Source organism: Calypte anna, chromosome 7, assembly GCF_003957555.1.
Source record: "Calypte anna isolate BGI_N300 chromosome 7, bCalAnn1_v1.p, whole genome shotgun sequence".
Lineage (NCBI taxonomy): Eukaryota > Metazoa > Chordata > Aves > Apodiformes > Trochilidae > Calypte > Calypte anna.
The window spans coordinates 16,533,098-16,545,411 of record NC_044253.1 but is presented as its reverse complement, the minus strand read 5'-3'; the positions used below and the strand labels follow the sequence as shown (position 1 = coordinate 16,545,411).

The following is a 12,314-nucleotide window of genomic DNA, read 5'->3' as shown; positions in this document are numbered from 1 at the left end:
TTTTCAACAGTAAGACAGGTTATCCTGAGGACAGCTGGCTTCTGGAAGTGTTCAAGGGCAGGTTGGATGGGACTGTGAGCAACCTTATCTAGTGGGAGGTGTGTCTGCCCACGGCAGGAGGGTTGGAACTAGATGATCTTTAAGGTGGCTTCTGACCCAAACCAACCTATGATTCCGTACAAAGTGTCAATTGTTGTGCAGAGGCAGAGCAGTGAAAGGGCAATTTTCCTAATGGAGCAGGAGAAAATGTGTCTGCTGCTTTGACTTTGGCTTCCCCTGAGAAAATTCTCTAAAAACATGACTGACTCCCTATGACCTTTAAGAAGTACTTCTCAAGTTCCTCTTGGGGAGCTCTTTGGAAGGTGTGAAGGGTTGGCTCAGAGCAAAGTACTCTGAAGCATGAGGGAAGCTTGCTGGGCACCCTGGGGCTGGGTGGCTGCTGGCTTTCCCTCTACCTCCTGCCCTGAGGAACACCCAAGCTGCTGCTCTGCTCTTCTGTCTCCCCCCAGCTTTGTTCCCCTGGTGGGGCCATGCAGCTGTGAACCTACAAGCAGGGAAGGCAAAACCTGCTTCTCCAGCCCTGTTTGGGTCACTTCTGGCTGCTCTAAACCCCACAGCAGAATTACTTCAGCCCCATCAAGTTAATCAGCTCAATAGCTTACCTTTGGGAGGATGTAGTGAGGCTGTGCCAGGAGAGGGCTGAAGGACAAGAAGCACAGTGGCTTTCCATTGGGAAGGGGCCAGCAGTGCTTCACAGCCTGTCCCGTAAGAGCAGGTCTGCCAGCCGAAGAGTGAGACTCAGCCCTAGGTAACTTTTCCTCTTGGCCACAAGCAAAGGCAGGAGAGGCTGCACTGCTTGTGGAGGAGCAATCAGGGAAATACCAGGCTGTGCCTGTGCCCAGTGACCCAGGTCACAGTTTAATGTGCTGCCAAGACCTTCTGCAGTGTGTGTGGGGCTTTCTTCTGGGACTTTTCTGGCCAAGCTGGGGGAAATCAGACCCTTTTGATGAAGGGGGAAATAACCACTAGCTGTAAGCACAGGCAGAGCTGCTGCTGGCTGTGCCTGTCAGGGTTTCCCTTCACAGGGGTATCAGCCCACCCAGCTGTGCCCAGGAACATCGCTTCTGGGGACACATAGCCCCAGTGAGAGACTGCAGGAGCCCAAAGGTCCAGGGCTGGGGTGGATGCAGGCAGCTTGGCTGGATTTTAGTTTTAATTGCCTCTTTGTTTTTTCCCGCCTGCTAGCTCAGTGTCAGGGGCTGAGTGCTGGGAACCAAGGGCTGTGTGTCCTGTGCCTGGCCCCACTGATGGGTATCACTGGTCCATTTTCCCAGTGAGGAGGTTGTGGGAAAACAGCCAGGAGCAAAGCAGCAAGCTTGGCATGCTAAGGTTGTCAGAAGAGGCTGAAGGTCACCCCTTTCTCTAGGTGTTGCCTGTCACCACCAGCATGTCCAGGGAAGAGACAATGGGGAGGAGGTGACAACAGTGGGGTAACGTGCACTGTTGCATGTCAGGGCTCATGTCCAGCAACTCCCAAGCCGGATGGTTTCTTTTCTTTGAAAAGCAGCTTTTCCCCGAGAAAAGCACTAATTGTGTTGTGTGGTGGTGGAGGCACAGTTGGAAGTGCCTGAGGAGATACCTGTCCAGTGGGCAGAAAGGGCCCTTGCTGGCTGCTCCATCCTGGTGCCTCCTCCCTGCGGCCGGCACCAAAAGCTGCAGGAGCTGTCTGCCAGGGTTGTCTGTCGCCAGCACAGCCGTTCCTGCTGCGGTCAGGTGCTTGGCATTTGTCCAGAGGGCTGCACTCATTAAAATTAAGGGCCTTTTTCACAACGGTGGATCCCCTTCTAATTATGTCCCAGCTGTTTCATGCAGCTCATTACAGGTGATTCAAGCAGTGCTGGTCTGGGATAACATCACTTTGCAGCCTGGCAAGCCCTGGGTGGTAAGTATTCTTTCCCTGGGAAAAACCAAACTCATAGTGGTCCTTCATTGGTCGCAGCATGGGAGGGGCCACCTGGGGGCCACAGTGGTCGAGTTTGGAGATGTTTGTTAGATGGGGTGCTAAATCTTGACCATCCTGCTGGTCGTCCTCCTCTATCTGCATAGGGACATCAGTCATGGTGCAGGCAGAGGGGGAGTTCCCCATGTGAGGGCAGTGCCCATGTAAGCATCCATCTTTAACTGGTAAGGGTTGTGCCTGATGCTGGTAACAAATGTGGGAGATCAGGGGCAGGGGTACCTGGGGGGCACTCCAGTGACAAACGTGTCCCAAGTGGTGGCCTGGCTGTGGACAGGGGTGGAAGCATGCTGCTCCAGCACATGGCGTCCATGGAGTACCCCCCATGGTACTCAGGCTGTTTCTATCCTCCTGCTTGCCCCCTGCCCTGCTGCAGCCAGAGAGCCTCCTACCTGCTTGGGGCTGATAGAGCCTGGGGGGCACAGATGGGGTGCCAGCCATGACCCAGGGAGTGATTTGAGGGCCTGGGCATGGCTTTGGCAGCTCTCACTCCTGGTGCCCAGACAGCAGCCACCACAACTCACCCACATGGATTGCTGGGCAGTGGGCAAGGCTGCCTGCTGGCAGTGATGGAGAGGTGCTCACCTTTGGGTGACCAGGCATGCTGGCTCTCATGGTGCCCAGCAGAGTGCAGAGGTTCAAAATACTCCCTGGGTCCCACCACCACCTCCTCAGGGGTGGGACTAGCTCCCCCACCAAGCCCCCTCCTCCCAAGTCCTGCCTGCTGCTCCCCCCCACACACAGAGGTGCCCACCCCAGCCCTCACAAGTCACTCTGGACCTACTTGTGCCTCTTTATTAGGGAGTTTTGTACATTTATAAAACAGTGATGCACATCTCTCAAGTTCTCCAGCACGAGGGTGCTTGTGGTGGCCCGCCCGCTGTGGTGCACATGCCCAACCTGCTCAGGGCTCTCTACATCCTGCACCTCCCTGCTTGCTGCAGAGACCTTGGTGGTAGTGCTGGCTGGCACGGCCATGGCACATCCCTGGGCTAATGTGTGGCAACCTTGCTTTGGGGACAAAGCAAGGGACAACCCTGCTTGCACTTGGGTGGTGAGTGCAGGGAGGCCCTGTGGAGAGCTGGCATGGGGTTCTCTGAAGGGGCTCCCCAGGGAGTAGAACTTGTGGAGAGCTGGTATGGGATCCTCTGGAGGGGCTCCCCGAGGAGTAGAACTATGCCTGCCCTGCCAGGATGCTTTCTGTGTCCCTCTCTGCAGGGGTACACCATGCAGCCAGGTACTTGCACCAATGGGGAACACAGTTCCAGGTGGGTGCTTATTTTGGGGAAATGTTGGGCTGTTGGTACCCAGAGCCAGGGCTGCCAAGTACATCACAATCCCCCCATGTGTAGGGCCTTGGGAGCTGCAAGAATGATGGCTCCTCCTGCACCTATGGCTTGGACACGGCTGACACAGACGTGTTCTGTCTGTGGGCACCGGAGATGGGAAGAAAACCAGTAGGGCCAGGAGCCACCTGGCCCAACCTCAGCCTTCCCTGGATGTCCCACAGTCCTGGCTCGAGGTCACCCTCTCTGCTGTGTGTGTGTCGAGGGGGGCTTTGCCAGCCCACGCCCCCTCCTGAGATATTTTGGGCAGTTTGCCCTGCGCTGGTGTCTGCTACAGTGGAGGGGGAGAAGGCAATGTTGGACAGGATGTGAGGAGTACTGTGGGTCCTGTTGTGGGTCCTGCTGTGGGTCCTGCCATCTTGGGGCAGGCTGGAGGGCTGTGGATGCCGGTCCTGGTCAAGACTCTGAAAAGTGGGTCGGGCCGTGGCTGTCCAGGCAGTGCTGGGCATGGGGCACCCTCCTAACCGTGTACAGTCTGGGGGAGGCACAGCGGGTGCTCAGCACCCCGGGGGTGGGAGCGTGGCAAGGGGTACGTGCACAGTGCAAAAGCACAGCAACAGGCAGGGGAGTGAGGGCAGGGCCCCCCTGCACTGCCTGGGCTGTGCTGGGCGGCACACCAAGGGACGAGCCACTTCAGGGCAAGGAGAGGATGGAGAGGGCTGGGGGGTCACGGTGGGCTGGGGGCAGGAGAGGGGGGAGGCAGAAGGATCGCATTGCTGCAATGACTGGGGACTACTGGAGGCCAACAATGGAGTGGGAGGGGATCATCACAGTGCAGGGGTCTGGCTGGGAACAGCAGTGGGGGTGGTTGCAGCCCAGGAAGGCTGCGTGAGGCTGGAGAAGGGTGGGCAGATGTTTTGAGGAGGGTATCACAGTGGTGGTTGTGCCAGGGGTCAGGGTGGTGCCATGCAGGTGTGGCTGCAGGTGGGGTGTCCCTGGGCTGGCCAAGGGGCCATGCTGCTCAGAGGAGTGCCCTGCAATGCTGCCCCACCCTGCAGCAGGAAGGTGGTGGGGGTGGTCCTATGGGCAGGGGGCAGCTATTTCAGGCACGTCTCTCTCCTGAGGGAGGACCATGCAGGGCAGAGATCCTCATGTAGGAGAAGTCAGCAGAGGAGAGCTTGGGGAGGCTCACAGTAACCCCAGCTCACTTCTTGTGATCTCTGCATCACCTGGACCCCTTCAACCTGCACCCACTGCTCCCCCACACTACCCTAGTGTGCCCATCCCCCTCCATGCCATGTGCTTGAGACAGGGCTGAGCCCTTGTACTGGGGGCAAATGGAGGGGACAGGTAAACAGGCTGGGGGGCTGCTCTGGTGTCAGTGCCAAGGCAGGTTCAGCAGCATCACCGGGGGCAAACATCAGACGGTCCCCGTGGTTGGGTGGGGAAGTGGGGGACCTGTGGCCACCACACCCAGTGGTGCGGTCCCTCTGCATGTGGATGGTGGGGAGAGGGGTATCAGGGGGCTTTCTGCTGCCCCCAGTCTTGAGCTGTCCTAGCAGGCGAAGTCCTCGAAGACGCCCTGGTGAGGGTAGTGGTGGCGATGGTTGGGCAGGATGCCTGTGTTGTAGGCACCCTCCACATGCCGGCCCAGTGTCTCGCAGGGGCTCTGTTGGGATGGCAGTCAGTGGAGTGGGTGAAAACCCTATGCACCCTTCTCCCCCCCTGCCTTAGCACACACTGTCCCCAGCAGCCCCCCCTAGGAATACCCAACTTCCCTGGGGCTGCCCAGCTCTTCAGCCTGAGGTTACCAAACATGGAGTTGTCCTGTCCCTCGCTCTTCGGACAATGCCGCTTCCTTTTGGAATGGGGATGGATGCTGCCCCGGCCCTGTCCTCTCAGACCCCTGGGCAGTCCCTCCCTATCAGGAGTACCTGGTCCTTGAGCTCCTCCAGTCCCAGAGTGGCAATGCTGCCTGAGGGCTTCTTCAGGGGTGGTTTAGAGCGACGCAGGACTCGGCTCACTCTATCCCGGATCACCTGGGGGCAGATAGGGGGTGAGCCCTGGATTCACATATAGGTAGCACCCCGTGTGTTGGCCACTCCCCTCTGCACGGATCTGCTTTCCACCCCTGCCTGGGGGACATGGGGATGGCAGTGGGGACAGGATTTCTGTCCACTGCCTGCCCCAGTCCTCAGGCCACCCAGGGGATGGTGGGGGGATGCTGGGGGACCCTTTCTCTTCCCACAGACCCCTGCTATGAGTTCCTGGGTTTAGGAGCTGCAGGTAGCCCTCTGGAGTGGCCACACATAGCACCCCTTCCCCGGGGAGCCCAGCCCCCACTCTGCTTCTCCACTGATTGCAATGGCCCTGCTTCCACCACAGAGACACAGCCCCAAGAGCTCAGTGCACCTCATAGACATAGTCCAGGATCTCCAGGATGGTGAGGATACTGGCACCAATGAACAGGCCCATCTGTCCTCCGATGTCCCCTAGGGAGGAGGAAGGGAAGATGGTCACCAGGAGCAACTGCGCAGCTCACTGGGAGCCCAGGGTGGGCCTGCAGAGCTTGCAGGCAGTGCCAGGGCTGCCAGACAGAGGGGGACAGCAGAGTTGGAGGGACAGGGACATGGGGAATGGGGGACGGCCAGCAGCATAACACCTTCAGCCAGGCTGTGGTGGTCCCACCCCATGCGGTCCTTTCCCAACCAGCCCTATACCCTCCTGGGCTGGGACCCAGGTCTCCGCGCCTTGGGGTCCCAAGGAGAGGTGGGGAGAGTCACCGAGAAGCCCAGCAAGGTCGTAGGCTTTCTTCTGCTCAATGGCCTCGTAGTTGAGTGCCTCAAAGAAGATGTCCAGCACCAGGAAGTTCTCTCTGTGGGAACACCAGAGTGCTCAGCAAGGAGGGCTGGTCACCAACCCTCCCACCTTCATTGCCCCCCAGACCTTGTGGCCATGTGCTCCCAGGGCCATGGTGACTTATATAGACTGGTATACTGGGGACAGGGAAGGGGCATTTTCCAGGTCAGGAGGGACTATGAAGTGGGGAGACGTCAGCAAGAGGGCTTGGAGGACAGAAGTGGGTCAAGGAGAAATGCTCTAGCCTGGGAAGAAGATGCTGCAAGGACTGCACATGCCAAGACCTAGTCCTAGCACACTGCCAGGAGTGGAGTGGGTCTCTGAGTCTCCAGTGTCCCCAGCCCCTTACCCACTCCCCTGGTACACCCCAGTGCCAGTGACTCACCGGATGTAGGTCTCGTTCTTGTTGTATTTGCGGGCAAGATAGCGCGCCGAGCCCTTGTTGGGAATGCGCACCATGGAGATCTCCTTGCCGTAGCGTGTCAAGTTGCATGGTGTGGGGCAGCTGCAGCGCTCCTGGCTGTCCTCCACCACTGCATCTAGGGGGTCACAGACTTGTCAGTATGGCTGCACTCCTCATCCCCATCCCCAAGGGCACCCAGCTGGCTCCCAGCCACCCACCCGCTGCCACACCTACCCAGTGTGTGGTCAGCACACTCGATGTACACGTTGGGCGAGCAGATGGACTCATTACCTGTGGAAAAGCAGCTTGGTTGAGGAGATGGGAGTGTAGTCTGTTTCTGTCACCTGCCCTCAATTCGCTCCCCTAAAGGCAGTGGAGTGGGTGTGGCCCCTGGGTATGGAGGGGATGGGTTTGGGTGACCCTTAGGTATAGGTTGTCTGGGGCAGGGTACCCTGGGTACAAGGTAGATGGGGCAAGGGCTGACCTAGGGTGTAAGGGGAGCATAGGATAGGAGCTTACCCAGCATGCAGACAGGATGGGGTTCAGAGGGGCAGTTCAGGGGGGACTCCTGAGTGCAGAAAAATGGGATGGGTAGGGACACTTGGGTGCAGAGCGATGGGGAAGGAGCAGTCCTCACCTGGCATGTGGACCATGCGGCAGTGGCAGCTCCTCACCACAGCCTCCTTCTCACACTGCAGGCGACAGGCAGCGATGCTGTAAGTGTCGTAGCCAGGCAGCATCTGCTCCCCTTCCACACTGGCCCGGCAGTTCCCCCATGGCTGTGGCAGGTAGGTGAGCTGCCGGAGCAAGAGGGGCATGCTGCAGGGCTGCTTTGGACTGGGTGCCCGCGTGCACCTCCCCAGGAGCATAGTGCCTTACCCGCTGCTCCTGGCAGGACACAAAGGTCTGGAAGCCAGGTGAGACACCAAAGCCCAGCTGATGGATGTAGGGGGGCTCATCTTGGCTGTGGATCTGGACTCGGATGCCAGCTTCAAATGATGTCTCATCTGCAGAAGTACAGAGAGGCTGCACCCTGGAGCCCAGCATCCCCCCAGTGCCCTGCTTGCGCCATAGCCCCTCTGGGGTGCCCTGCTTGCCCAGCAGCCCTCCCTCCAAGAATCACTCACGCTTGCCCAGCCCACACCCTGGCCCCACTCACTGGTCTCTCTCCAGATGGGCAGGTACTCTTCCTGCTGGATGTCCAGCATGATCTCCAGCCCATTGCCCATGCCACCCTGGCGAGTTACTCGTGGGTTCCTCCGGTCCCCGTTGAAGGTGTAGCACTTACCATAACGTGTGTAGACCTGGGAATGGTGAAAGACAGGTGGTGAGGCAGTAAGCAGGGATCTGTCAGGGCATTCTGCAAGCACGATGAAGACGGGGAACCCCTTTTCCAGTACCATGGAGGTGCTGGAAGGGGGGGCCACAGTCTTACATGGCTATTGGAAGGGCTCATCAAGCCCTTCCCCCATGCTGCCACCCCTCCACCCTTGCTTGGGTGAGGGAGTGAAACATCTCCCCCAGCATCCATGGAGCTCTCCTGCCCCTGCCAGGAGAGGACTCACAGGGGAGAAGTGCTGGGGGCCACAGCGCTCTCCCTGAAAGCGGCACTCCACCAGCATGTCCTCAATCTGGTGGCCCAGGCGGTGGAAGAAGCTCTGCATGGTGCGCTCAGAATGGCGGGGAGGCAAGAAGCGCGAGTAGTTGGCGAGACGCATCAGCCAGGCACGCCGATCCTCCCCCAGCACAGCCAGCATCTCAGGCACCAGCGAGTGGTTCTCCTGGGCCAGCCCCAGCCACTGCCCCACCGAGTAGAGGTCAGGCCTGGTGAGGTGTAGGAAGCGTGCCCGGTTGGGGTTGCAGAGGGTGACGGCCGGGAAGCGTATCTGGGGGGCCCAGGCGAGGCGTGCCCGGCTGTGGACGGGGCAGGAGAGCAGGTGGTGCAGGCGGTCGGAGGCACCAGTGGCCAGCAAGCCGGCGGAGGCCAGGAAGGCCAGGATCCAGAGCAGGCGACGCAGGCGGGATTGTGGCCGGGTGCACATGTAGTGCAGCCCGGGGATCCTGGTGGCTCGCAGGATGCCGATAGCAAGCTGGGCAGCGTCGCCATGCTGAGCCTCTGCCAGGGCTTCCCTGTCTGGGCAGCAGGCAAGAGGCAGCGGCATGGCAGCAGGCAAGATTGCTCCTCAGGAAAGTGGGGTGCAGACTGCCTTGCTGAGGCTGCCCGGGGTCCCTGCTCCCCTCCAGGGAGCTCTTCTTCCTGGGAGCCTTTTGCACTGCACCTTCTTGGAGCTGAACGTGGCAGGCGCCTTTCTGAGATGCTCCGGTGACGGGCGAGGGGAGGGAGAGGAGGGGGCTGCTGCAAACACACGCCTTCCCCCAACCTCCATTCGGGAGTGGAAAATTCCTTCCCGAGCCAAGCTGGGATGGGTGGGAGGTGTTGCATTACCCCAGGCAGGGTGACCTGGCATCACCTAGTGCCCATCATGGGGGACTCTTGTGTCTGCATGGTGATGCCTTGTCCCAGCCACACTGTGAGAGCCCTGCCAGGGGATGCTGTGACCCGGCTCATCCTTCTTGTCCTTTGCCCAGGCACTGTAGCCTTCTCTGGGTGCCTGATTGCATCCCCAGGTTCCCCAGCCACTGTTTCTCTGGGGTTGGGGGCCCTACCCCACACGGGCAGGACAGTGCCAGATTGGTGGGGGAAGGGGAGGAGTGGGGAGCATCACCTCATGTCAGCACTGCTTGGTGCATGAGTGCCTTGCTTCCTAATGCTGTAGCCTGCTATCCCCCACCGTGGAGCTGGGGACCCCAGGAGATCTGGGCCCTGTGGGGCAGGGGAAGTGAAGCTGTGGGGCAGGAGTAGAGCAATGGGGTGGGAGGCTGCGTGGGAGCCCACCTGATCCCGGCGGGTGCTTTGAAGTGACGGTGAGGCTGTGATCAGAGCACAGCGGCAGCGGGGGGGTGTCTCTGCACCAAGCTGTCAGCACGTCTGGCGGGGCCCCGACAGACTGTCAGGGTGCCTTCAAAGCTCAGCACAGCGCTCCCCAGCAGCCTCTCATCTCCCTGCTGCCACCATTCCCAGGCACCTGCCTTCAGCACCAGCCCTTCCGAGGAGCAGGTTCGACCCCAGGGGGTATCCCACAGCCTTGGGACAAGGCATGTCCCCCGTGAGGGGCAGCATCCCTACTGCTCCACGGGAGGAAGGCAGCAGTGACTCCCAGTACCATCCGTACTGCCGGCCTGGCTTTCTGAGCAAGGTGAGAGTCTGTAGCCATCCCGAAGACCCGGCCAGGATCCAAGCTGGTAGCTTGGTGACAGATGCAGGAGGATGCCAAGCAGGTCACAAAGGGCGTTCGTAATCAGCGAATGGGACGTGCATCGAGAGAGGTGAGCGGAGGCAGCAGGCAGCATCTCCAATACCCAAAGGTACCAGAGCACTTCCCTTCCACCCTGCCTTACTCCGGCACCCCTCGATCGTGACACCCCATATCCCGGCGGCCGCTGGGATCCGGAGTGCCAAGGTAGGGGGTGCCGGGGTCCAGCAGAGGGCAGCAGGGTCCGACTTTTGGGCTACCTAGAGTGCACCTCTGTCCCCGGAATCTGTTCACCCAGGGGAAGAACCGACCCCATGGGGAGGGGACCTCTGACACCTTGCAGCCCTTGCTGTCCACATGGCCCCACATCCCAGAGGAATCATCAGTCTGCCATCGGCAGAAGCCGGTGTGAGCAGGAGCACTGCTGTGGGCTGCTTGATTTTCTATACCTTTAGGACCAGGCCATTGGGTCACCCACACCATGCTGAGCTGTCCACTCCTGTCTGTGCGTCCCTGCCCCACCCCCGGGATATGGCTCAGCCTTCCCCTCGCTTCCCCCCTCGCCCTCCTCATGCCGGTGCATCTGTATGGGGCTGCTTGAGTTGGCTTTCTTCCTTGCTGAAATTTATTGTGCCTCCGAGAGGCAGAGGCTGCCAGACTGATACCATCAGCCCCTTGCACACATCAGGGCAGCTTTTATATTAGTTTTCTTTAAACGGACGATGAGCTTCCCAAGCCAGAGGAAATGTCATTTCTCTGAACACTTCCATCTTGTGTCAGTTCAGACATCTTCAGGCAGCATCACAATCACCCTGGAGTGGGGTGAGGGATGGGGACAGGATGCAGAAGCCAGGGCACATGAGGACAGATAGCTTGGGGACAGGGAGCAGCATTGGTCAGAGCTGAAAGAAAAGGTTCACTGGTGGCAGTGGCCTTGTCCCCTGTTCCCTGCAACCCCAGTGAGGCAGGCATAGCTGCAGAGTATGTGGGAAGGGAAGGTATGCCTGTGGTGCCCAGCTGAGTTACTCACTTGTTGGTTGCCAGGGTGCAGAGGCCAGCTGTGAAATCACACTGAGTGAGAGCACAGCACAGTCCTCGAGGGCTTTGCCTTTCCAGCATGACAAACCTAATTAGATACCAGGGAATCCATGAGGAGGAGGAAGAGGAAGGGCAGAGGAGAGCCTGCCTGCACTGGAAACATGATTTCCTCCCCACAGCTGACCCAGAAAAGTACCTTGCAGGGCTAGAGCACACATGTCCAGCTGGGGATGGCACCTGGGGCACTGGCCCCTGGGGATCCTGCTCCACTCAGTGGACACCCATAGGTGCTACAGCTTCAGGGATAGGGTGGAAGGCTTCCCACACTGTGTACCAAACTCCCCACAGCCGCCACACACTGGCATCCCCATGCTGTGCTCACATGCAGGGGAGACCCCATTAGGGAGGTAATTTTTCAACATGATTCCTCATTTCCCTGTTCTCTGCCATGGAGACACGCTGACCTTGACAGAAATAGCTGCTTGTGCCTTGGCAGGCAGATCCCAGCCAGAGATCAGCAGAGGACCTGTCATCCTCCTCCCCACTCCACACAGCTCCAGGACCCAAAGGTCCTCTCCAACCCACTGTGGCTTGCTCTCCTGTCTCCCTGCTGCAGCGAGTTCCATGGGAGCAAGATGCTGGCACCCAGCATCCTCACATTGGCTCATACCAGCAGATCCATGAGCACTGAAGGCATAAGGACCATTCCCACCCATTCTGGTCCCCATCTTCATTGTTGCCAGCCAGCCCATTGTGCCAGCCTCCCATTGATCCCAGCTCATGCAGGTATTTCCACGGCTTACACGGCTCCCCACGGTATTTAGCCTCTGGAAGACGACATTAAAAATTGCAAGCAGTGACAAATCCTGATTGCTCCGAGGACACAAGAGGCTATGCTAAGCTTTCAGCCAAACATTTTTGTGTTAGGGAAATGAGCTGCAGTATGCTCTGCTCCTGCATGTGCAGGGGACCCTGCTCCCATGTCCGTGCTGGGACACACAGCCCTGCTCCCATGTGCCCTCTGGGACACAGAGATGGCAGACAGAGGTCTTTTCCAGCCTCAGTAATTCTGCGATTCTGTGACTGGCCCTGAGCATGGACGCACCATGCAGGAGCAAGTATAGGGAAAGCCCTGAGAACAGTCACCACTGGAGCATGATGGGGATGGGAACAGGGATTGGAAGACACCAGGGTGCTGTCCACCCTGGGCTTGTGGAGATGCCAGTGCAGGGGTAGCCCTAAGATTGATCTCCATAAATCCCAAGCCCAGAGATTAAATTAGCCTGGGCAGGGCTGTGATATAAAAAGGAAGCAGCATTGCCAATTTTGGAGGCTGCTTCCTTTTTAGTGAGTGCAGACAGATAGAGGGAGGCACAGGTATGCCTCTGGCCAGGATA

At 59.0% G+C, this 12,314-nt stretch overlaps 1 protein-coding gene across 1 annotated transcript in view; it reads right to left on the bottom strand.

Moving 5' to 3' along the window:
• Positions 1-2,803: 2,803 nt before the first annotated feature.
• ASIC4 (acid sensing ion channel subunit family member 4) overlaps positions 2,804-12,314 on the bottom strand; it is a 28,423-nt gene continuing 18,912 nt past the window's right edge. The window contains exons 2-10 of the mRNA XM_008494059.2: positions 7,725-7,869; positions 7,445-7,572; positions 7,203-7,362; positions 6,800-6,856; positions 6,548-6,701; positions 6,087-6,178; positions 5,716-5,795; positions 5,238-5,342; positions 2,804-4,972 (exon numbers count right to left, since the gene is read on the bottom strand). Coding sequence (XP_008492281.1) covers positions 4,859-4,972; positions 5,238-5,342; positions 5,716-5,795; positions 6,087-6,178; positions 6,548-6,701; positions 6,800-6,856; positions 7,203-7,362; positions 7,445-7,572; positions 7,725-7,869 — 1,035 coding nt within the window. The 3' untranslated portion in view covers positions 2,804-4,858. The remainder of the gene's footprint in view (positions 4,973-5,237; positions 5,343-5,715; positions 5,796-6,086; positions 6,179-6,547; positions 6,702-6,799; positions 6,857-7,202; positions 7,363-7,444; positions 7,573-7,724; positions 7,870-12,314) is intronic.